The 25,073-nt window shown below is 34.1% G+C and overlaps 1 protein-coding gene across 1 annotated transcript in view; it reads right to left on the minus strand.

Annotated features, from left to right (window-relative positions):
* The window catches only part of LOC138331590 (uncharacterized), a 40,345-nt gene that overhangs the window by 7,448 nt on the left and 7,824 nt on the right, over positions 1 to 25,073 (minus strand). The window contains exons 2-9 of the mRNA XM_069279295.1: positions 22,609 to 22,807; positions 21,150 to 21,485; positions 18,218 to 18,526; positions 17,841 to 17,942; positions 5,268 to 5,352; positions 3,995 to 4,026; positions 3,315 to 3,461; positions 1,091 to 1,282 (exon numbers count right to left, since the gene is read on the minus strand). Of these exons, the coding sequence (XP_069135396.1) occupies positions 1,091 to 1,282; positions 3,315 to 3,461; positions 3,995 to 4,026; positions 5,268 to 5,352; positions 17,841 to 17,942; positions 18,218 to 18,526; positions 21,150 to 21,465 (1,183 nt within the window). The 5' untranslated portion in view covers positions 21,466 to 21,485; positions 22,609 to 22,807. The remainder of the gene's footprint in view (positions 1 to 1,090; positions 1,283 to 3,314; positions 3,462 to 3,994; positions 4,027 to 5,267; positions 5,353 to 17,840; positions 17,943 to 18,217; positions 18,527 to 21,149; positions 21,486 to 22,608; positions 22,808 to 25,073) is intronic.

Raw genomic sequence — 25,073 nt, forward strand, 5'->3', positions numbered from 1 at the left:
CATTATTATGATTTTATCGTATTCAGCATGTTTCAATCATATAAAAAATGTGTATATTTGCCTCTGAATGTTGTCTGGTTCTCTATCTATGCGCGTATATGCGAATGTGTCATTTTGGCCATTTTTGATAACTGAAATCGAAGATGGCTGCCATATGACCCCCATTGGACATTAGTTGTCAATGGCAACAAGCATAAAATGAAACTAGACATCATATCGGTCCTACAAAACATGTTTAAAAAAACTGCCAGAGGGGTACATGGGAACCTATTTCTCCTCCCCCACTATATTGCATACGCATCACTTGTGAGTAATGGGGGTGAATGTAAACAGGATAATGTTCTGTTTGGTCCAGCTTTGCTGAAGTTAAATGATATTTTCGAATGATTTTCAAGTTTCATAAACAAAACAAAGTAGTCAAAAATTCTAATATGGCCGCTATGAACTCACTTCGGCTTTTAAACTTATATCAATATTTCGTAAACTACTTGACGAATTTCTTTTCTTTAATTTTTGGATTTGTTATGAAGAATTACACTGGAAAAAACAACTTTTAAACACTTTTCTTTAAAACGACAACTTCCTAGCTGTTTGATATCCTAGCTGTTTGATATAAGTTGGATCAAAGTTCAAACCTGCAAGTTTTCAAAAAAAACCATTAAAGTTCTTCTTTTGGATAAGGGTCTTTATTAAAGATAACAGTAGATGAAAAACACCTAATATGTACAACCAACATTTTGTGAATTTCTAGAAGGCATAGAGAACTAATAGTGGATCTGCCGCATGCTGAGAAAAGGGGCTACTAAGCTTGTTAAGTTCTGAAATGTCTAGAGACCTGATATTGGACCTAAAGCATGAATATGAACACCTTGACCATATTTCCATATGAGTAAAACAACATTGCCAATGACAATTTCTAGTTTATTTTTTTCGATCCATTTGCTTTCGTTTAGTTTCGTTTTGTTTCTTTGATGCTTATTAGAACAAAGGAGACAAATGACCTTAAAATACAAAACTTCAAAGTTCGTCGCCGATGATTTAAAATTGAATCTATAATTATGCTATTAGAATTAAATAGAAATCTCCTCACCATCGTCTGGTAAACTGTGCGGCGTTATCTGAAAGCTGGTTTCGTCTATTTGTAGCACCGTCTGTGATTCGTCAGATAATTGTATTGTCTCGCCATCTAGGAGGTAATGTCTGAACTCCTCAGCCAGGTGTATAGAGGATGGTTCTGATGGATGTTTAGCAGCTGAGATATCTATACACACCTGTATACATTCTACAAGGATGAAATAATATTCAATAAACGTTTTGAAATGTTTAAATAATTGTTATTGATTTGTTTTAATGATGAAGTTAGATGAGAAGATTAGGAGATTTTTAACCATTTCCGATCAATGAGGTATATTGTTTGTATGATATTATTTTGAATTGATGTTCTAAACTATGTTTAAAAATTGTTGTTTGTTATATAAGTTTACCATGTACAGAAATGCATTCGTAAAAATAATAGAATAGAGTTGTCTACTACCGATAGCTTTGTCTGACCGATGATTGATTTATCTATTTTTAACAAAAATTTGCTTGCTCGCTCTAGTAAATTTCATTATCCGTAATTTCCTTTATATTTCCCGTATCAAGGTGTAGCCAGTGGGAGGTTAAATTTGTTCCTTTTTTCCTACTTTTGAAAACGATGCCAACTCGCATATGACGCTACACCGGAAGTCGCGTGGGTTGTTTCGGATTCCAGAATGGTTTCCGATACACTGCATTTTCAACTTGGAATTTTCTTAAACAAGTGGAAATTGTTTGCATTGAGTGCATTTCCTGTACTTAATTGATTAAGTAAAATAAAAAAAGCGATAACGTGAAAATTCGATGGTACATTAGTACCTCTGTGGTTTTGCTTTTCCTGTCGTAAATGGGAATGGATTTTCAAACACCGGAAGTAACGTTGGTTGCAAGGAATAATAAAAAGGGACGAATCTGGATCGAAATTCTACAATTATAAAGCCATATCAAACCGGAAAATATAAGGAAAACCATGAAAAAAAATATACATAAGATATAATACAAAAAACTCTGATTTGCGGCATGTCAAATATGACCCATCTCAGCACACAATGAAATGGTGTTAGTGTTATGAGTTACAAAATTCAAGCATGCAAAATGTTCCCATAATCACGTGGGTTTTCATTTCTTTTTTCGTATTCATTGATAATTTATAGGGCGAAAATATGTCAGAACATGCTTTTTATGCATAACACAGGTCCTGGGAAATAAAGACAATTAGTTAGCATTTGTAAAAATACAATAGGTTGGTAAGAAACTCAAGACTACATACATACTAATATTACAGAAAACATGATTTTACAATTTTTCTATTTCCGGTAAGCTCAAATATATCAAAGCGTAGTTAAAGAACGCGAAGGTGTCTTTACATATTTGACATCGACATGAAAAATGAAAGAAAACAAGATCTATTTGAAAACAATGACATAAGTTTCACAAACCTATGGAGTTGCCTTATTGTAGACATTTTAATGTTATTGTGGTAAGTTTTGGAGTTGATTTTTTTTATAAAGTGGAAGCATATTTATGTAGTACTAAGTGGAAGTAAAACTATCAGATAGATATAAGTGTTATGCATATGACTACAATGCAATATATGGCATACCACCTGGATGATTTAATAAATGAATTTTGTATATTAATTAAGCATTGATGTCACTATTTTTAACTTCATCGGGTTATGAAAAAAAATTGTTCGCAAACTGTGTGAAACCGCGTAGCGGATTTCATCAATGCTTATAATTAATTTTTCAGACTATTTGATAATATAAAATACGTTTAAACGTACGATTCCATTGATTTTCCAATGGGTTATTTTTTATAAATCAATACGCAAGTCGACGTCTCTATTGTGACGTCATGCTAACGTCAGGTTTTCGCGCCATTACGGATTTTTTCTTCATAGTTTATGAAGAAAAAAGATCTGCCAATCAGAAAGTCGGATATAGTATGAAAACAAACAAAAATTAATTATTGTACATTAATGAAAATATTGGCAGGTTAAACAATGCGTTTTTATGGTAAGTGTATCGCAATCATCATTAAACAATATCTGTTACATGTAATACATACATTCGGTTTAAAAGGAATCTACAGGTTAAACACATCGAAAATTAGTCCGTATTAATTATTTCCTCATTGACAAAAAGTGACAACCAGCGAGGAATTATCGTTTGGAAGTACGATAATGTGTTACTTTTATTTTTGAAATTATTAATTTTTCACCAACAAATACCTACTTGGTTTAAGTTTGGCTTTATCTACACGTCCTGAAACACCAGTGGCTCTTTCAAATCCATCAATAATGTCATTTTCTGTCTCCTGTCTTGTGATATCGATTTCATTTGTGACGTCAAATATTATACGGCAACCTTTATCTATGATAACTGAAAGACATCATTATGTAATTATTATTTTTTAATTGTTTTTATACTAAATCATTTTTTGTGCGCTTCGTCTTTATTCATACTTTAATGAACAAATTGACGTTGCATATTGATTTTAAACAAATCCCATGATAAATCAATGGTATCGTAAATTAATCCTATATTATTTTATTAAATAATCAAAAGACGTTTCCGTCTACTGGGACAATCATGCTACGTCATATATAGATTATAACGTCATAACTACCTGTGGCGTCATTACAATGTTATTACACAAGCGTCTCACGGTATGTATAACAAAAATAATTATTTCTCATGGCTAAATATCAAGTTCTTTGGTATTTATTTGTTGTACTTGTGTTCTTCATTAGAATGCTAATTCCGATATGGATATCATTTACCACTTTAAACACTTAAAAGCATATTACAAGTACCTGCTATAAAGCATGGTAATATCCAATTAGGTTTGTTTTATCTTCAATGAAATCATGAACAATACTGTCCCTTTAATACTGCATTCACGAATAGCATACCTCTTTTACCATAGGGCTGATCATCCGATTGTCTGAAAAAGTAAAAATATACAGTATAAATGTCTAATGAAAGAGTCATTTACACTGTTTGAAGTTTATATATATATTCTCACTCTGGAGGACTAGTATTTGGAAGTAAACATATACATACTGTATTATTTTCCGACACAAAATCTACAAACGGCAGGTCGAAAAATAAATATTGGAAAAAATACTATACATGGACATGTAATTACCCATACAGAATAAATAAAACCACCGAAACCATCAACCGACTCTTACATCGTTACGATAAATAGATCCAGGAACAAAGGGTAATAAGTCAAACATGTCTGTTACATTTGGAAACTCAATGTCCAACGATTTCATGAAAGACAATTTTGAAAATCTACAATTGAAGTAAAAATCGGAAGATTGTGACATCAAAGTGGTAGGCGATGAATTGGTCATTAAACACCAATGCGGTATGGTTTTCACTATATTCTATTGCATTGGTACTAGTAGACATGAGTGTAGTGGTTAAGCCGCTCGCCTTTCACCTAAACGGACGTGAAAGGTTAGGCTCACCTGCCCGATCACTTCGGTTTTCTCCGGGCTTTCTGGTTTCCTCCAACACTAAGACCCCTCACGTGCTTACATCAGGGCCATCGAGATTGGTTTACATAAGTTGTATAACTTGTTTCTCAATTGATGTAAAATAAAGTTTATATTCATATTACAGGTAGACATTTTGAGCTATTTGTGTCAGAATTCCATCACATAATAATGCATATTATGTCTACAGTAAACATGTTCGTTTAGCATCTTATGGCGATAACAGCATTAAAATCCAATAAAAATAAAACGTGTAAATATACAAAAGATATATCGTCACGATACCCATATATGGTCAACAGATAGAAATAATTGATTTTCGGTGAAATCTGAATAGTCAAATAGAAGATTATGTCACCAAACGTAATGTAAGCGATTTATGACCCAGCTCTAGCGGAAAATAGTTATTTTATATTCTTTATATTTAATTCGTATGTTTTGAAGCCTGATTTTTTTGTTTTGTCGTCTAAAATTTGTGACATTTATCTCAAACCGAATTCAGGCAAATTTACCTTCGTGGATTTAAAAATGGTTCAGTAATAACTTTTGATATACGCAATAAAGACTTTATTCGAGGCGGTAATTCGGGGATTCAAATTGATCGCAAAATCCGTAAAAGTAGATAAAATGATAACAAAATTATTCCCTTTGTCATTATACAATGTATTCTACCATTTACCTCCTTGTCCGTTTCCGATGCCGAGGCAGCGTTTCTAGTCCAATAGTGATGTCGTGTATACTGCTTTCGAGTTCTTTATCTGATTCTGAAACCAAATTATTACTTTATTACGTTAATAAGTCTTCTTATCAATGGACAACATATTCTCGATTATATGTTGTAGATATAAAAATATCATATATATATAGTTGGTTGTGTTTGTATGGCGTGCCGAACGTTGTAAAATCCAATAAGTGAAATGAAATGTGTAAAGAAAGTTTCGTAATATATCGTTATATGTGTTCAATATGTTTAATTTGTGTGTAAAAAAATGAATGCTTGTGTAATTGTTTTAATATTTATATGTAAAAATAAAATTGTTGTTCAATAATTTCTTTGCGTGTGTGAAAAACATAGTTGTGTGTAAAAATATATATTTGATTTTCACACACAAACATAAAACAACATCACACACAAATATATTTTTTTACACACAAACCATTTTTGTCACACACAAATATAAAAAAATTACACACAAATATATTTTTAACACAGACATAGAAATTTTTTTCACACAAATATAAAACAAAATCACACACAAATATATATTTGTACACACAAACCATTTTTTTCACACACAAATATAAAAAAATACACACAAATATTTGTTCAGACACACAAATTAAAATTAATGAACACATATAACGATATATTACAAACACATTTTTTTCGCACAAATGTTTTTACTTATTGCATTTTGCAACGTTTGGCACGCCATAGTGTTTGTGGGGCTTTTAATGTTGCTCATTACGCGGATTTCACAAACTGTTTTACTAATGTTCTAACTGTTTTGTGTGGGCGTGTGTGTGTGTATGTGTTATTGTTAGTTATTATTTATTTATTTATTTATTTTGTTCTCCTTTGTATGTATCTTGTTTTTCAAATATTATCTGTTTGTCAAAGAGGTATATACATATATATTGTGCTTGTTAAATTGCCTTTATTATACTATCTCAGATTTATACCTACTACTTCACATCAATTTTATGCATGTATGTAACAAATTCTTATCCACATTAATTAACTCATCTTCCAGATATTTTTCTATCATGCTTTTCTTATATTCATGACTCATCAGAATGCCTCTTTATAAGACTTTATAAAATGATAATAATCAACAATTCAAATCAAGATTACATAATTTCAAATCTGAGAGTCTGACAACAGACATTATATTATTTTGTTTGTTATTGTTGTTGTTATTGTTGTTTTTATTGTTATTTTGTTCTTTTTTTCTTTTGTAACTGTCTTTTTGTCTAATTGTGTGTTACTTTTGTATGTCTTGTAATATATTTTGAAAATGAATGAAAGTTTTCACGGGGGAGAAACTACGTCACATACATGGTTGTCGTTGCAATCAAAATAGCGGAAAATTGTTCGCTTCAAGGTAAATGGTATACTGTGTCACCAATAACGACAATCTCAATAAGACAATGAGTGCACCGTACCCCGGACATTTCCGTGTAACTGTAGTGTTATGTATGACACTAAATACATGTAGTTATGAGATAAGGGAGATAACTCCTATAGCTTTTTTTATCAATACATCCTATAAAGGTCATATCATTAATCTAGGTTATAGAACTTTCTAGAATATAATCATGTATAAACAAATATGTTTGTAAACATGTTGATTTTAAGTAGAGATCTAGAATGATCTATTTCCAGAAAGTTATGTGTGTTTATTTGTTTACTGCTTTTAGTTAGATATTTCTAGAAGTAGAAGATTCTCCAATATTCTTGAATTAGGGTATAGCTATATATACTCCAGCTGTCCAAGGCTAATCAGAACTGTAATGAGACATATCAAGAATTGTGCAGTGTCATGTAAGATTCTATTGGGAGAGCTATTGTGACTTTATCTGTGGATTATTACAACACTTTGTGTGGATTTATTCATATTGCCTGGAACTTTACAAATCATCTGTGGACATTCATTTTCCTCGTGGATTTTTGATTATTGTTAATTTGAAACCTGGAAGGATCAAGGATTATACCAGGACATTCGCATACAGATAAGTAACACTTTAAATCATCGTATTACTCTTGTACCACCACCAATTACTTTAGATATTGTAAACCATCTCTGTATAATATTGTATATATAATTAAATTGTGTTTTGAATTTAGCTGCTGGTTTCTCATTTCTGTTATTCGTTCATGTAACAGAAATTGGGGGCTCGTCCGGGATGCGATATTTAATTTGTGAAATCTAACTTTGAAAAATTAATTAAGAAATTTTCAAAATTTGTGTAAAAACTTGGAGTTTACATTTGAAACCAACAGCTAGATTAACATGACTACTATGCAGGTAGAACAGTTTGTCAAAGCGCCATCCCTGGAAGTTCTTTTGCAAGTTAATAAGAAGGATTTACTGTTATTGAGTAAACATTTAGGCCTAGCTATCAAAACTAATTTGAGGAAAGCTGAAATTCGGAATGTAATTATAAGATATCTTGTTGACAATGATAAATTTGACTCTAGTGCATTAGATAGTATAGAGGAAACAATCAGTTCAGAAATTCAAATTAGACAAATGGAACTTGAACATGAAATGAAAATGAAACAAATTGAGAAAGAAATGAGAGAAAGAGAAATAGAAAAGGAGTTAAGAGAAAAAGAAATTGAAAGAAAATTAAAAGAAAAAGAGATCGAGAGAGATCAGATGTTAGAACTAGAGAAGCAGAAAATTCAAGCTGAAACAGAACTTAGAATTAAAGAATTAGAGCTAGCTTCTCAAGACGGTTCAAGTAATCCAACTTTTAGGGGTTTACAAGGAAACAGAGGTTTTGATGTCAGTAGAAATATTAGGTTAGTTCCTCCTTTTCAAGAGAAAGAAGTTGACAAGTATTTTCTGCATTTTGAGAAAATAGCTGATAGTATGAAATGGCCTGAAGATAAGCTTACAATGCTTCTTCAAAGTGTCTTGATTGGTAAAGCTAGAGATATTTATTCTTCTTTATCTGTAGATGAGATTTCAAATTACCAAGTAGTCAAGAAAGCTATTTTGAAAGCTTATGAGTTAGTTCCTGAGGCTTACCGCCAGAAATTTCGAAACTCGAGAAAGAGAGATGAACAAACTCATGTAGAATTTGCCAGAGAAAAAGAACAATTGTTTAATAGGTGGTGTGATTCTAAAGAAATTGGTGAGGATTTCGGTAAATTGAGGCAATTATTGTTGATAGAGGAGTTTAAACGTTGTGTCCACACAAACATAAAAACTCATTTAGATGAGAGAAAAGTTGAAGCACTTAGTGAAGCAGCTACAATGGCTGATGATTACGCTCTCACCCACAAAGGTTCATTTGTTAAAAACAGTTCTCAAGACAAAAACAGTACCACAGGTACTAGTAAATTTGGTCAGCCTAGGAACCCAACCTTTAGTGGCCCTTCCAACGACAAACCTAAATTAGGTGATACAACTAAGTCTGCTTCTAAAACAGATCATAGGGCAGGTGTTGGGTCTCCTTCTGGTTCTGTTTGTAATTACTGCAAGAAAGTAGGACATACTATGTCTGAATGTTTTTCTCTCCAGCGTAAGGAGCAAAGGCGTAAACAGTCAGTTCCTTCTGTGTTAGCTATGTCAAAGCCTAGTCAGAAACTTAGCGATATTGTGGAAGATTCTAAAGTGTCTGTTGAAATTAAGAGCTCAGAGTCTGATAGTGTCTTGGAGAAGTACTCTCCCTTCATTTCTGAAGGTTTTGTTTCACTTACTAGTGATATCACCAACTTGAAACCTGTGAAGATTTTGAGAGATACTGGGGCTTCTCATTCTTTAATATTAGATGGTGTAGTGCCTTTGTCTGAGGAGACCTCATCTGGTGGTAGTGTTTTGCTTCAAGGTGTAGAGTTAGGTTTTGTTAATGTGCCTCTCCATTGTGTGTATTTAAAGTCAGACTTGGTTACTGGGCCTGTCACCATTGGTGTTAGACCGGAACTTCCCATAGAGGGCGTGTCGCTCATTTTAGGCAATGACTTGGCTGGAGAGAAAGTTAGGGTGGATCCCTTAGTGTCCAGTATTCCAGATAAAACAGGTGATGCTGAGACTATTCAACAGGAATTTCCTGGTATTTTCCCTTCTTGTGCAGTAACTCGTTCAATGAGTAAGAAGGTTTCTGATGTTGCAGTAGTTGAGGATCATTATAGCCCAGGGTTAGGTGACACTTTCTTGGCTCATGATATAGAGGATATCGGGGGCAAGTGTGATCTTTTGAGCAATCCTGTAGACTTTGATAGTGATGGAGTTGTTCCTAACAAGGGTACTTCTTTGTCTGACATGATGAGCAAATCATCTTTGTCTAGAGAGGAGCTTATAGTAGAACAGGAAAAAGATCCGGAAATCTCCTTACTGTGTAATCGGGCTTTGAGTGAGGAAGAGGCGGAGAAAGTCCCGGTTTGTTACTTCCGTAGGTCAGGTGTGTTGATGCGCAAGTGGCGCCCCCCCCCCCCCTGATGTGTCTCCCGAGGAAGACTGGAAGGTTGTCAATCAAATAGTTGTCCCACCGAGGTATAGGCAAGATATTCTGAGTTTGTCTCATGACGTACCTATGGCAGGGCATTTAGGTGTGACCAAGACTTATAACAGGATCTTAGATCACTTCTTTTGGCCCAAGTTGAAACGGGATGTGGCTGATTTTTGTAGGTCTTGTCATACTTGTCAGGTGGTAGGGAAACCTAATCAGAAAATCCCTGTTGCACCTTTGCACCCCATTCCAGCATTTGAGGAACCATTTAGTAGAGTCATTATAGACTGTGTAGGTCCTCTACCCAAAACTAAGTCTGGGAATGAGTATCTTTTAACTATTATGTGTGCTTCCACACGCTTTCCTGAAGCCATTCCACTCAGAAATATTAAGGCCCCTAACATAGTCAAGGCTTTGGTTAAATTCTTTACATTGGTTGGTCTTCCAAAAGCTGTCCAATCGGACCAAGGTTCGAATTTCATGTCTGGTATTTTTCAACAAGTCATGTACCAGCTCCAGATCAAGCAGTATAAGTCTAGTGCTTATCATCCAGAGTCTCGGGGTGCGTTAGAACGTTTTCATCAGACATTGAAGAATATGATGAGATCTTATTGTTTTGAAAACAAAAGAGATTGGGACGAAGGCATACACATGTTGTTGTTTGGCGTTAGAGAATCTGTACAAGAATCTCTTGGTTTCAGTCCCTTTGAACTTGTGTTTGGACACACTGTACGTGGTCCTTTGAAAATTTTGAAAGACAAAATTTTGGACGAAGATTCTAAAGTGAATCTCATAGAGTATGTGTGTAACTTTAAGCAAAGGTTGACAAGGGCATGTGAATTGGCAAAAGAAAATTTGGCCCTTACTCAAACCAAAATGAAAACATGGTATGATAAAGATGCCCGTGCAAGAAATTTTGATCCAGGTGACAAAATTTTGGCTTTATTACCAATACCGAGTCAGCCTTTGCAAGCTAGATATTTTGGACCTTATGTTGTTGAGAAAAAGGTCGATGATGTTAACTACATTGTACAAACTCCAGGGAGGCGCAAGAAAACTCAATTATGTCATGTTAATATGCTTAAGAAATATGTAGATAGAGAAGAGAGCAAGACCTCTCAACCTATTGCTACTTTGGCCTCTGTACCATCACAAAGTGAAAGTACAGCTGATATTTGTAAATTAGACTTAGATGGTGGTGTACAAGATGTAGGTTTAGACTGTGGTGTTAAGTTACGGAATTCAGATGTGCTCGCGAACTTGGACAAGAAACTGTGTCATCTATCAGAAAAGGAACGCAATGAACTGAAAGATTTGATACTTGAGTTTAAACATTTGTTTCCGGATACACCAGGCAAAACAGATGCTATCTATCATGACGTGGATGTAGGCGATGCGCCACCTGTCAAGCAACATCCTTACCGTGTCAATCCGTGTTGGACAATGATATTATTGAACCAAGCAAAAGTGAATGGAGCTCTCCGTGTGTTCTGGTACCAAAGCCAGACAAGACATACCGGTTCAGTACTGACTTCAGAAAAGTAAACTCTGTCAGTAAAACAGACTCTTATCCAATTCCAAGGATTGACTCGTGTATTGACAAAGTTGGCAAAGCCAAGTACGTAAGCAAGTTTGACCTGTTGAAAGGATGTTGGCAGGTGCCATTAACAGAAAGAGCTAAAGAAGTGTCGGCATTTGTAACCTCGCAAGGTTTGTACCAGTACAAAGTAATGCCATTTGGTATGAAGAATGCCCCGGCAACATTTCTTCTTAACAGCGTGATATCAGACCTGGAAGGCTGTGATGGATACATTGATGACGTCATCAACTACCACGACACGTGGGAAGACCATCTACGCGGGATTCGTGAATTCTTCGAAAGACTCACTACCATGAAATTGACTGTAAACTTATTGAAATGTGAATTTTGTCATGCAACTGTTGAATTTTTAGGCCATGTTGTAGGACAGGGGCAGGTTAAACCTGTTCAGGCCAAAGTAGAATCAATTATAGATTTTCCATCTCCTGGAAGCAAGAGAGAGCTGATGAGATTTCTTGGTATGGCTGGATACTACAGAAAATTTTGTCAAAATTTCTCTGTTATAGCAGCTCCACTTACTGCTTTGTTAAAGAAAAATGTCAAATTTGTTTGGTCAGACGAATGTAAGTCTGCCTTTGAGAAATTGAAAGCCATACTATCAAACTCACCAGTTCTGACTGCTCCAGATTTTAATAAACAGTTTAAACTGTTTGTTGACGCCAGTGATGTAGGTGTTGGTGCTGTTTTGATGCAAGAAGGTACTGAACAAATTGACCATCCAATTTGTTACTTCTCGAAAAAAATTGACAAACACCAGAGTAATTATTTCACCATTGAGAAAGAATGTTTAGCATTGATTTTGGCCTTGAACCAATTTGATGTGTATCTTTGACTTTGCAAGAGTACAATCTTGACATCAAACATATCAAAGAGAAAGACAATATTCTAGCTGATGCTTTATCAAGGATTTAAATATGACTTAATATGTCAAGAAAGTTTCCTTTTCAAGAAAATTTTCTTTTCTTTAAGGAGGGGTGTGTTATGTATGACATTAAATACATGTAGTTATGAGATAAGGGAGATAACTCCTATAGCTTTTTTATCAATACATCCTATAAAGGTCATATCATTAATCTAAGTTATAGAACTTTCTAGAATATAATCATGTATAAACAAATATGTTTGTAAACATGTTGATTTTAAGTAGAGATCTAGAATGATCTATTTCCAGAAAGTTATGTGTGTTTATTTGTTTACTGCTTTTAGTTAGATATTTCTAGAAGTAGAAGGTTCTCCAATATTCTTGAATTAGGGTTTAGCTATATATACTCCAGCTGTCCAAGGCTAATCAGAACTGTAATGAGACATATCAAGAATTGTGCAGTGCCATATAAGATTCTATTGGGAGAGCTATTGTGACTTTATCTGTGGATTATTACAACACTTTGTGTGGATTTATTCATATTGCCTGGAACTTTACAAATCATCTGTGGACATTCATTTTCCTCGTGGATTTTTGATTATTGTTAATTTGAAACCTGGAAGGATCAAGGATTATACCAGGACATTCGCATACAGATAAGTAACACTTTAAATCATCGTATTACTCTTGTACCACCACCAATTACTTTAGATATTGTAAACCATCTCTGTATAATATTGTATATATAATTAAATTGTGTTTTGAATTTAGCTGCTGGTTTCTCATTTCTGTTATTCGTTCATGTAACAGTAGCAAGTGTTATTTGTGTTATAAATCTCTCCGTTTCTTCAAAAACTCCAACACAATATCAAAATATTGCATGATATCGTTAACACAATCAAGAATGGTTTTGTAAATAACTCAAATTTCTGCATATTTCCGATGTCGCATGTTGAATACTTTGTTATATGATGTTGCATATTGTAATTAATCACCGTTTATTTTGAATTAGGTATATAATCCTCATATTAAGATATAATATCTACGTTTTATTAAAATGATGTCGTTAACACTTAAAACTGGAAATGATGTCGTCAACACCTTTTTAACTTTTACTTATTCGAATATGGTATTGAACTGCTGTTAAGATTTAGCGCGTGACAAAACATTATAGGCTAGTTAACAATATTCAAGTAAGCTGGCGGCTTAATATCTCATTTTTAAAGCATACATTTTGTACATATAGAAAATGGTGAAAACATTTAAATATGATCATTTGATTCATAAATGAAGATCTATGAAATGTGATGTTTTAAAATATTGCAATCACAATTATTACTGTATTTTTAGTAGTCTGATCGATCGTTGTGAAACAAAGGGGCATTACTCTGAAAAAGGTGGAAGTATCTCTTTCCGATATAGATAACGCACATCTATATGATATAAAATTATTACCAAGTTGCTTCGTTGAAATCAATCCAGTAGTTCTACAGGCGGACGATCTTAATCCTGTATACTCATAGACGACATCTCGAATATCAAATATAAAGATTATATTTATCTGGACGACGGACGGACAAAAATTCATCCTGACGGCAACGGGGTGAAGGCAGTGTGTGATTATTCGTTTTAGTAGGAATTGGCTGATGCTTACATCGATAATAAAACTTAATTTCTGAAAGACATCGTTTTGTAGTTTTAAAAGGTGGTCGCTAGATACTGGTATAGTGACCACGTTCCCACGGATTTTTGTCTACGACTTAATTTATGTCTTATCCGAGGCGACAGATCAGCGTCTTTGGCCGATGTATATAAATTGTATAGTTTTTGTCATCACTCCGCTGACCCTTAGTTTTTCTTTATGTGCATGGTGCTAAAGATCTAAAAACGTCATTCTTGGTAGTCAAGTATAATACGAAAAGCCCATGCATGTTTTACAAAATAGAGTCGTTCACCATTTATGTTCATGCATGTTTGGACGGATTTACGGTACTTGTTTTCTTAAACACTGGCCTCTGCAATATAGAATTGTAGTTAACAGTCTCATCAATACTATTTGACTGTTAACATAGAAGGTATGCCTACTTTTGATGTAAAGTGTTTGATGTTGGCATTGTGTTCTCGACAGCAAATCCGGAAATGTGTCCAGGTAGAGAGAGTTATGATATTGCGCGTCTTCTTTATAGCGATACTTTGAAATATCTCTTCTAAATGATTAGTTAAACATTGTTGACTGTGATCTAAGTGTGTTTCTTCTCTAAAATAATCTAAAGATGAGGAATAAGTTGTAACACTTGGTGAAAGTCACTTGTAGTTTCAGTGTAACTTTCGGTTGTTATCTAAGGCCAAATATACGAAAACTACGGTGCTTGATTTCGAGTTTGTCGTATTGTCGCTTCTGTGAAAGCGATGATGAGATAATACTCCGGCCCGCGCCAATACGACAAAATCTGCCTAGCTGATTGCGGATTCCCTTCTCTATTTTTTAGGGAACGCAAACTTGCCTCTAGTACTATTGCAGGCTATCGCATGGTTATTTCCAGTGTACTGTATTCTCATGGAGTTAGGGTCTTCCAACTCTTTGTCTGCCTTGATTAGTTAGTTCAGTCTGGACAGGCCTAGGGTACGGCAGTTAGCTCCACAGTGGAATCTAGCGCACTTGTTTACTGAAAGGGGCTCCGTAAGAGCCTTTGGTGTCGGTTTCCATTAAGATTTTTACTTTTTTTTACTCTTGGTTTTGCCTCAGGCCCTAGGAGGAGTGATACCCATCTTTTCACTTTTCGTGCTTCGTTGGGCCAGATATAGCTCTGATACCCCACTCACTGATCCTGCCTTTTTGGTAAAGATCTCTGTTGAGTCGAAGGAGAATGATCGGCTGCGTTGTCCCAGTCGGACGCTTAGGTTTTCCCTTGATAAAACAAGAGGGCGATGTACTATTCTTGCCCATTAAACAGGGTCAGCAGGATTTATCCTCCCAGTGCATCTCCAGATGGATATGTCAGGTGATCAGGATTGCTTATGAGCAGTCTAATTGTCAATCTGGGGCGAAATGCAAGGAGATGGCCCATGAGGTTAGAGCCCTTGCGACTTCTTTGGCTCTCCATAATGGGTCCTGGTTCCAGGACATCATGTCTTCTGCCTTTTGGCGTGGTCAGACTACTTTCAATGATTTTTACCTACGGTCCCTGTCCTCTCATTCTAATTGACTGTTTTCCTAGGATCCCGTTATGGCGGCCCAGTCTTTGACTGTTCTTCCTCAGCAGATATTATATGTATTTATAGTTTTTAACTTATGCGAGCAGGCATCACAATGGTACACCTTTTTCATGGGGAGGTATATCCAAAATTGAAGGAGAATAATTCGAACCCAGTTGTTTTCATTAAAAAGAAATAAATTATTACGGTTATTGGGAACTGCCTGAATTATGGATAAAACATGTTAACTAGCCTTTGGATGTTAACTGGATCCGGGAATATTTCATTTTTTTTTTAAATATTGGGGAGGGTGTTGGTCATATTGCTTCTTCTGCTAAAACCATAAATCTATCCTTTTATAATGCACATATGTTTAGACAAGAGTCAGTTCAATTCAGAATAACTGTTACAATGTGTGTTGACAGGATATTTTGACAGGAGTTTTAATTTTTTGGTTTTGTTTTTCAAATTTTTTTTCTTCTGCATTTTCTTTTCGGTGTGTGTGTGGGGTTTTCCTCCCGTTTTCCAACCTAACTCATGCGATATATCTTTTTATAGTACACATGTGTTCACACAAGGGTTAGTGCAATTCGAAAGGACTGTTACAAGGTGATTTGTCCATCAATTGTTTTACTTGTGATGTAAATTATGACATTTATTGATTTTTTCGGGAAAAAAAGCTGAAAATTTCATTGTTTTCCTGTCATTTCACAAAAATGAGACGTAACGTCATTATTATGATCCATGCGCGTATATACGAATGTGTAATTTTGGCCATTTTTTGATAAATTTTTATGGGGGGTCCCTCTCTTTTTCCGACCTCATTGATGCGATCTATCTTTTTATAGTACACATATGTTTACACAAGGGTTGGTTCAATTCGAAATGACTGTTACAAGGTGATTTGTCCATCAATTTTTTTACTTGTGAAAAAAATTATGACATATATCGATTTTTCAGGAGAAAAAACTGAAAATTTCATTGTTTTCCCGTCATTTCACAAAAATGAGAAGACGTAACGTCATTATTATGATTTAATCGTATTCAGCACGTTTCAATCATATCAAAAAATGTGTTTATTTGCCTCTGAATGTTGTCTTGTTCTCTATCTATGCGCATATATGCGAATGTGTCATTTTGGCCATTTTTGATATCTGAAATCCAAGATGGCCGCCATATGACCCCCATGGACATTAGTTATCAATGACAACAAGCATAAAATGAAACTAGACATCATACCGGTCCTAAAAAACCATGTTTCGAAAAACTGCCAGAGGGGTTCATGGGAACCTATTTCTCCTCCCCCACTACCAAACATAGAAATTGGATAATAGTGTTGACGACATCATTTCCAATTTTAAGTGTTAACGACATCATTTTGATAAAACGTAGATATTATATCTTAATATGGGGATTATATACCTAATTCAAAATTAAACAGTCATTAATTACAATATGCAACATCATATAACAAAGTATTCAACATGCGACATCGGAAATATCCAGAAATTTGGATTATTTACGTAACCACGCTTGATTGTGTTAACGATATCATGCAATATTTTGATATTGTGTTGGAGTGTTTGAAGAAACGGAGAGATTTATAACACAAATAACACTTGCTACAGTTACAAGGAAATGTCCGTGGTACGGTGCACTCATTGTCTTATTGAGATTGTCGTTACTGGTGACACAGCATACCATTTTTATCTTGAAGCGAACAATATTCCGCCATTTTGATTGCAACGACAACCATGTATGTGACGAAGTTTCTCCCCCGTGGTTTTCAAAACTCAAGGATTACATGGTGATTTGCAAAAGGTAACACCCGCGATAAGCTTAATCAAATGTAGAGATTGAAAATTCAGTTCCTAATAAAAAAACAAATGATCGAAAAAATGCGCATAAGTTTTAAGGATAAGCCAATGTTAATCCCATTTTCATTTACAGTTTTAAAATTTATAAATTGAATAAGAAAAAAGAATTAAGAATGAAATCAGCTACAACTAAACAACCTAATTTTTTTCATAGAAAATATCATCCTTATAGATGCTCCACCACCGACAGAGCATATTCGATACTCATTATTTAAACGATACGAGTTTAATCGTGTATACATGTGTCGAATTAACACAAAACAATACATATGTAGTAATTTATTTTGCTTATGAAACGTCTTCAACCGGTACTTCATTCCATAAAGCGTATAGTGCTATGGAGTTTTTTCGGGACGCAATTAATTATTTGCAATATTTTTACCTTCAAGTTAATAAGAAGCTCAAACATGTCAATAGTGGTAATTGCGTAATGTACGTAAGTTTTGTAATTGAAAAACACTAGCTCGTCTGTTTTTGTTTTCATAGAGAAAAATACTTTTCGTCCGCGGTGTAGCATCTTTAGGAAATAGGACATACCCTCACTGGATTCAGGAGGGATATTGATTGTAGTTGAAGAAAAATCTTCACTGGGTCCGGGGATGCTTGTTGTTGCTATACTTTTGATTGTTTCAGGAACAGCTACGGAGAATAAATAACGTGCGTGACATTTGAAACAATGATATACGCGTGTTAAGCATATGATCAGAAAACAAGTTAACAATTATCGTCCATATTACTCTCATTGTTGTCATAATCAACATTTCCTCTTGCAGTTAACTCTTTAGCGTTTTTCTGGTAATGTCGTATCAAATACCATCAAATATTACAAATCATTTCGCCAGTTTTGGCTAAGTTGAATCAGAAACGTGTGTCTAATTTTTGATAAGAACTCCGAAATCTTAACATAAACTTACCAACTTGGAGTTGAACTATGTCGCCATCAGCATTTGCTCCTTTAGCTTCTGCCCAGCATTGGTATTGAGCTTCGTCCATTGATTTCTTGGGGTCTCTAATCACAAGTGTAGGAGTTTGCGGACTATAATAGTATTTATGATTGTCACTCAGAACTTTCTTTCTTAATGGTATTGTTTTGTCTCTCTTCCAAACAATTCTATCTGGTAGCGGGTCCACTTTACAGTCTACGAAAGCTGCTTGAGATCCTTCCCATGTTTTATATACCGTATCATACATCATGATGGTGATATCCTCGTGTGCAAACCGTTCTTGAAAAAAACAAGCGTGGATATTAGATTAAGGACGTTCCGAACAGTGATCGAATGCGCCGTTCGTTCGGACCTCCTCGGGTCAATGGGTGCATTCGGAACTGCACATGAAAACTCTTTTGTGACTAAGATTATGAAGAATAGCGATCTATATGTTATCCGTATAACAATATTTGACCTTTTAACGTTAAAATCAGAATGTTATAGTCGATAAACAGCGTATTTGTCGATATTGTTATTAGTTAGGTTTGCCGAAAGCTTGATACCGGGTGAAAATCAAAGTTTGTACAGTAGGTGTAGGACCTACATGTAGTTTCGACAAACTAGAAAAAAATAATGTTGTCAGATCTTTGAATTTGGCTAGGCTAATATAACATGAAGCTACATGTATCTTTTGAGAAGCACATTACATAACTCATACAAACGGACTGATATATGCCGATACGGTCTCGATCTTGTACTGAATAAAATGAGATTTCATAACAATCAAGTGATTAAAACATTTTCTGTTCAACTCCGACATATTTGACACTTAACATACATGTATGTGTTTTAAGGAAGATGCATAATTAAATCAAGATATTCCAATTTGGCGAGTAATCCTCTAGTATAAAACTACAGATACAGAAATATTTTCATATCTCCATCGCCCCACCCCTGCTTTCGTTCAATTTGTACAAGCTAGTATACATATATATATACATGTATTTTATGAATATTGCGTATGTAGATGTCTACATGTATCATGAATAGCTAATATGGTCCTCAATAAGCACTAACACGTTCGTGAAACAAGATTTTATTTACTGTATACATGTACGATAAGACATAGGCCTAACTACAGAATTAGATGATTCATGTATTTCCCATTTTGAGAAAATGCATGGAAGTACTCTGATTCAGTTGATCAAATACTATCTTACGAAAAAGCACATGTAAGCTAGTGTCAACATCAGTATTTATCTGTGATATAGAAACTAAACATGTACATGTAGGCATAGACTAATTATTTTCCTGTCTACAGTAGCTAATCAGCTGAACGTAAATCGAGGATTCAGAATAAGAGATTTTTTTCTTAGGCGTATATATTCTACTTGCCGTATAGGATCCAAAAATCTGTTTAAGTTTACTTCGGATAATAAATATATATCTTTTATGTATTAGATATGCAGATATCTCCTCAAAAACATACAAAGACATCAGTTGTGTATGATGACATCGATTTTATCGACATTGTTGTGGTCAAGTTGAAGTTATCAACTTCGATCGTTGTCACGTAGACGCTTTTCATCGTTACAATTTTGGCGCCAAATTCAAATTTATGCTTGAATATCTGCCTCAAACGACTATTGAAGCTAAGATATCTTGACGATGGAAAGATAGATTTTGATAAAATATTTTTCCGCTAAAACAATATAAAATCATGGAATGTCTAAAGGTTAATTGAAGTATAATCTTTACACGGAATTTTTCATATTCATTTTTCAGATATTGTATCCAGGTAAAATAATGGCTTATTTGTGCCATTTCTTAGCTTTGTATAGCATCAAATCGGTGGCATCGTGACATAAAATTAACAGGTATAACAATTTATATTATCAGACTATTACACTTTATAATATTCAATATATAAGATGTTCTTTATAAAAATATTACCGCTCGATTTCGGTCTAATAATATAATTGTGAAAAAAGTCATTTTTTAGGGGGTAGGGGTATAGAAAGGCTAATTACTCAAAAATTCCGCGGTCAATTTTTTTTATATTCTTTCATCATAACCCAAACAACTGTCTTATTATGTGGACAAAAAATAAAGAAAATTAAACGACACAATTTTTTGAAATTAGGTATTTAAGTTGAAATTCAAATGCAAAAATTGGCCCTTTTTAGGCCTCATTTACACGCATTCGCGTGAAAAATTCACAATTATTGTATTTTTAAGAGTGGAAACGACATTGAGGTCATTGATAGTCATATAAAATTACATATTAAAGATAAGAAATGTTGTTGTTTGTAATATTTCAGTCAATTACCAAGCTTTGAAAATATGTGTGTAAAACTGTATTTTGAGAAAAACAGACGGTAAAGTAGGGTTATTGAGAGTACAATATTTCCAAAACCGCACGGTCAAATTTCAAATAAAAGCCTTAATAAACAGTTTATCAACCAATCTTTCAGTGAGCAAATTTTCAAGAAAATTAAACAAGGGGAAATGTTTTGGCCTAACTGTAGCGAACCACCTTACGATTATGCATTTACACATATACATTGTATTCTGTAAATAGTACTAAATTCCATAAGCGACATGTGATTAAATATTTGCGAAATATTTTGTTTGTCTAAAAAGTTTGACATTACTGTTTAAACTGACAAACCTACATTACGATAAAGTTAAATCACCAGTGATAAAGCCGAACTCCACGTTTGTTTCCGGGTAGTTCTCACATATATATTGCTTACTATATTTTTTAAAAGTGATGATCATTATGCATGTTTGATGGTTTGTTTGAGTCAAGGGGATGAAAAGTAGTAAACCTACGATGTAGACTGGTATAAATTAACAAATGTACGATGTAACTGAAAAAACACGTCAAACATATCACTACTAAAGGTGTTTGACTTACCTAATCCCGGTTCCGGTCTAAGTATCTTTTCAATAGCTTCTGCGTGGCGTTGCACAATTGTACACAGTGACGGTTTCACTAATGTTAATTTTGGTTTTAATTTTTCGTAGTCTCCGTAAAAAATGAATGTTTTGTCAATGAGGCAAGAAAACAGTTTCTGCACTGATTTTATTTTTCTTTTATCAGACGCAGTTAGTGGGACGTCTTCCAGAAGACGTTTAAGCTTCTTGAACTCCTTATCTGTCATGCTTACACTCAATTCATCAACCATGTCGTTATGAATACTGATAGCCTCGTCAGGTATGTTCGTAGCCATTGTGGTTGTAGACAGATAATCTGAAAATTTTAATTTTTACATTATTTCGAATTAGTACCAGTAGAAACAGAGGTCTGTCTACTTTCTTCTTTAAAATACACTTCGGATAACCTCGATTTATTATCAATAAAAAAAAAAAAGCACTTTCAGTTTTGTATTCATGGTAATATATCCTTATTGCACAGACAACAAAATTAAAACAACTTATTTTATATGTAGTTGTATGTTTAGTAGACATAAATATACATCACTAAACATCAATTATTTGCCAAATGTTTCAAAATGTTTAAGCTCCATCGGCGGTGGGGCTTATCTAAAGTAATAGTGAAAAATAGTGATTCTTATTAAAATTTTATCAATTCAAACTTGTCGGGCGAAAGCCGATTAATTTCTAGATTAACATTGGAATAGCTGAACCGCTAGACGATAAATATCTAACCACCGCCTTATTTTTCTTTGTCTTATTTCCCTTTGAAAAGGACCTGTGTCGATATCAATTTACGTCATGTGGAAGGTAAACTAATAAACGTATGAACAATTTTAGGAATTTTCAAACAATGTTTATATTAACCCTAACCCTAACCTTAACCGAACCCTTGTATCCATTCATTTTGAAAATATGTCGCAACGAAATTTGAAAAGAAGAAATAGCATCAACGATAAATGATAGTTTAGAGCTGATAGAACTTCATACTGTCTTTTAGGAAGACACATTGAAATGGTTACACACGTTTCAGCTGTAACCACAATTGGAAATCGTCGGATGACCTCAGAATTAATAGGTGTAAGAATATGAAAATCAGACATTTTCGCCGGAAGACCTAGTTACGCCCTAAGTGCGCGTAAGACAATGAACAGATATTGAAATGCCGAACTACTTTGATAACCTTGTTTTAAGAAATTAGATGTAACCGTTTCTCCATCAAGACGCACAACGACAATGCACTGACGCTTTTTTCGAGGAGTAAAATGTTGTACCATCGGTGGCAACCATGGTTTTTGTTTTACAAATAGTCCCTTAGTTTCAAAATACATGTACATCTCATCCGAGGTCAATGTACAACAGTTACATCAGCATAGTTTTGAATGCTGTAGAGAAGCCATCATCGATGTTGTTGCTTTCATTGCAAGCTTTCCTCTTACCTTATTTGGAGAAAGAATTTACAGAATAAATCCAAAACAAATCATTTCATATGATAGCAAGGTATTCCAGATTCTCATCAACAGGGAATCAAACGCTTGATATGATGAATCTCAATCAGGGTTCCTTATCATAAATGACAGTTATTGCACTTCGAGCTGAGAGACAAAATGTAGTCATCTGTGATGGTGTGCGGATCATCTGTAACACAACAATACAACATATGAAACAAAATACGACTGGTATATATATTTCTGACACAGTTAAAGATGCTCCACCGCCGACAAATGGTATTTTTTTCACTATCAAAACAGGAGTAGACGATTTTGTATTTTTCTTCAGTTACAAAAGTTACTTGTTTTACACCAGTACCACCATTAAAAAGTTTGTGCTTCTAATTTTACTTCAAGTTAAGAATATGAAAAATAATTAATTGCATCCCGAAAAAAATCCGTGGCACTATATCTTATATAGAATGAAGTAATGATTGCGCATGCACCAAAGGCGAAATAGATTATTTCATGTTTTTTTCGGTGTTAATTAGGCATATATATACACGATTAAACACCAATTATTGTTCAAATGATGAATATCATTTATGCTCTGTCGGCGGTGGAGCATCTTTAAAGTTGAAAATGGTCATGCTTCATAATTTAAACATCGTGTGGTTGCTGTATATCAGAATGAATGCAGATTTTTTATGGGATAACTGCTATAAGCAATTTAAAAATCTGCTAGAGTCAGTTAATTTAGAAGCCGCCATGGCTATTGTAATATAATAATGGAAAAGTTAAATTTAAATATATTAGTTGTACCATTGAAATACATATATGTTTTAACAGTACATGTATGTAGTCACAGTCCATGTCTGTACATGTGGCCTAGCCTTAGGGACCTGTCGTCGTGTCGCGTAACATGTTGTCGAGACATTGATGAAAGCTATTTAACCAAACAGTTACACATGACTATGATTTATCATGTCTGCTAATGATGTAACTTAGAATGACTCTGTGATTAACATTGATTTATAGATATTACTCAACACAAACATGTAGGGCTATTTAAAGGCAAGCAAACCATGCATAGAGTGTCAACTTCCCCCAGTACTCGACCATGAGTACTGGGCCATACTTTGCCATGCGGAATAAAGTACTGAAACCACAACTCAGCATTTGACTTATACTCAACTTTACCTTACAACATCTACACCTCATCGACACATAAGAAGACACAAAGAAAAGATTTACTTCACTATAACGGTCTTATAATACACTTTATAAAGAACTTGTCTGTGTGTCTTTGATCGACGTCAAACACCAACGTACATTTATGTTTAAGATACTCCATGGCCTCCATTGTAAAACAACCATTTTATATCAACACGAAAATGAAATATATCCATTAAGAATGACACACAAAACGTTTTAATATTCCTATATGTAGAATATCAAGTTATTTAAGCAGTTTTAGCCTAGTACCTCAATGGAATTCAATTCTTTTGTTTAAGTTTTGACTTATTTAACGCCCATTCTGTACCCAATTAAAAACGCTTCTTTTTAAAATTAAAGCAAAGTGTCAAGGTCACTCATAGATGCTGCGAGTGAAGGCCTCAAACAAAGGAACAAAGAAATTGGTTTATTATTTATACTGAATTTAGTATACATGTTGTAGACTATATACTAATTAAGTGTGCAGTGTTGAATTTTGGAGCTAAACAAAAGATTTTTACGGTATACCGTATTTTTCATGATATTTAAAGTTGATTCAAGAACAATAAGTTGAATAACTTATTTTCCTGAAATAATTGAAATAAATTTTATATTTAAATTTCTTATTTCTGAAATAACGATTTCGACACCAATAAACCGGTCAGAATCTGAGTGCCATTTTTATAAGTAATTAATCAATTCTATATTCATATATTAATTACTAAAACTATCGATTTTATCAATGTCTCTTCAAAGACAAATACAAAAGAAAAGAAAAATAATATCCATATCTTAATATCCACTTAATTTATGAATATTTTAGGGAAAAAATAACATTCGAAATATTACCATTTCCGAATATGTCTTGGTTTCTTTTAAGAAAACCAACATGACTGCTTGCATGCATATCACTTTGCTTTGCCGAATTTTGACTAATAAATCATGGCCAGATACGTTTGCCAAATAAAAGGTACAATTATGTGGTTACATATAACTCTCAAATTTCATTGAATTCACAAGAACGCTAACATCAAGAAAACTTCATGCAATGCATCAGACTTTAGCAAGTCTTCGTAAGGCTACCGTACAGTTCACGGAAATAGAAGCTCGTTTGTCACAGTTGCTCGTACATATATATAGATTCTATTATCATGATATTTTGTTACATTTTGTTTCCTTTCAATCCCTGGAGTGACAGAACAAGGGAGGAAACTCGTACTCAAAACTATTCACTTTTACTGCGCAATAATATCATCAGA

This window comes from Argopecten irradians, chromosome 9, assembly GCF_041381155.1.
Source record: "Argopecten irradians isolate NY chromosome 9, Ai_NY, whole genome shotgun sequence".
NCBI classification, from domain to species: Eukaryota; Metazoa; Mollusca; class Bivalvia; order Pectinida; family Pectinidae; genus Argopecten; species Argopecten irradians.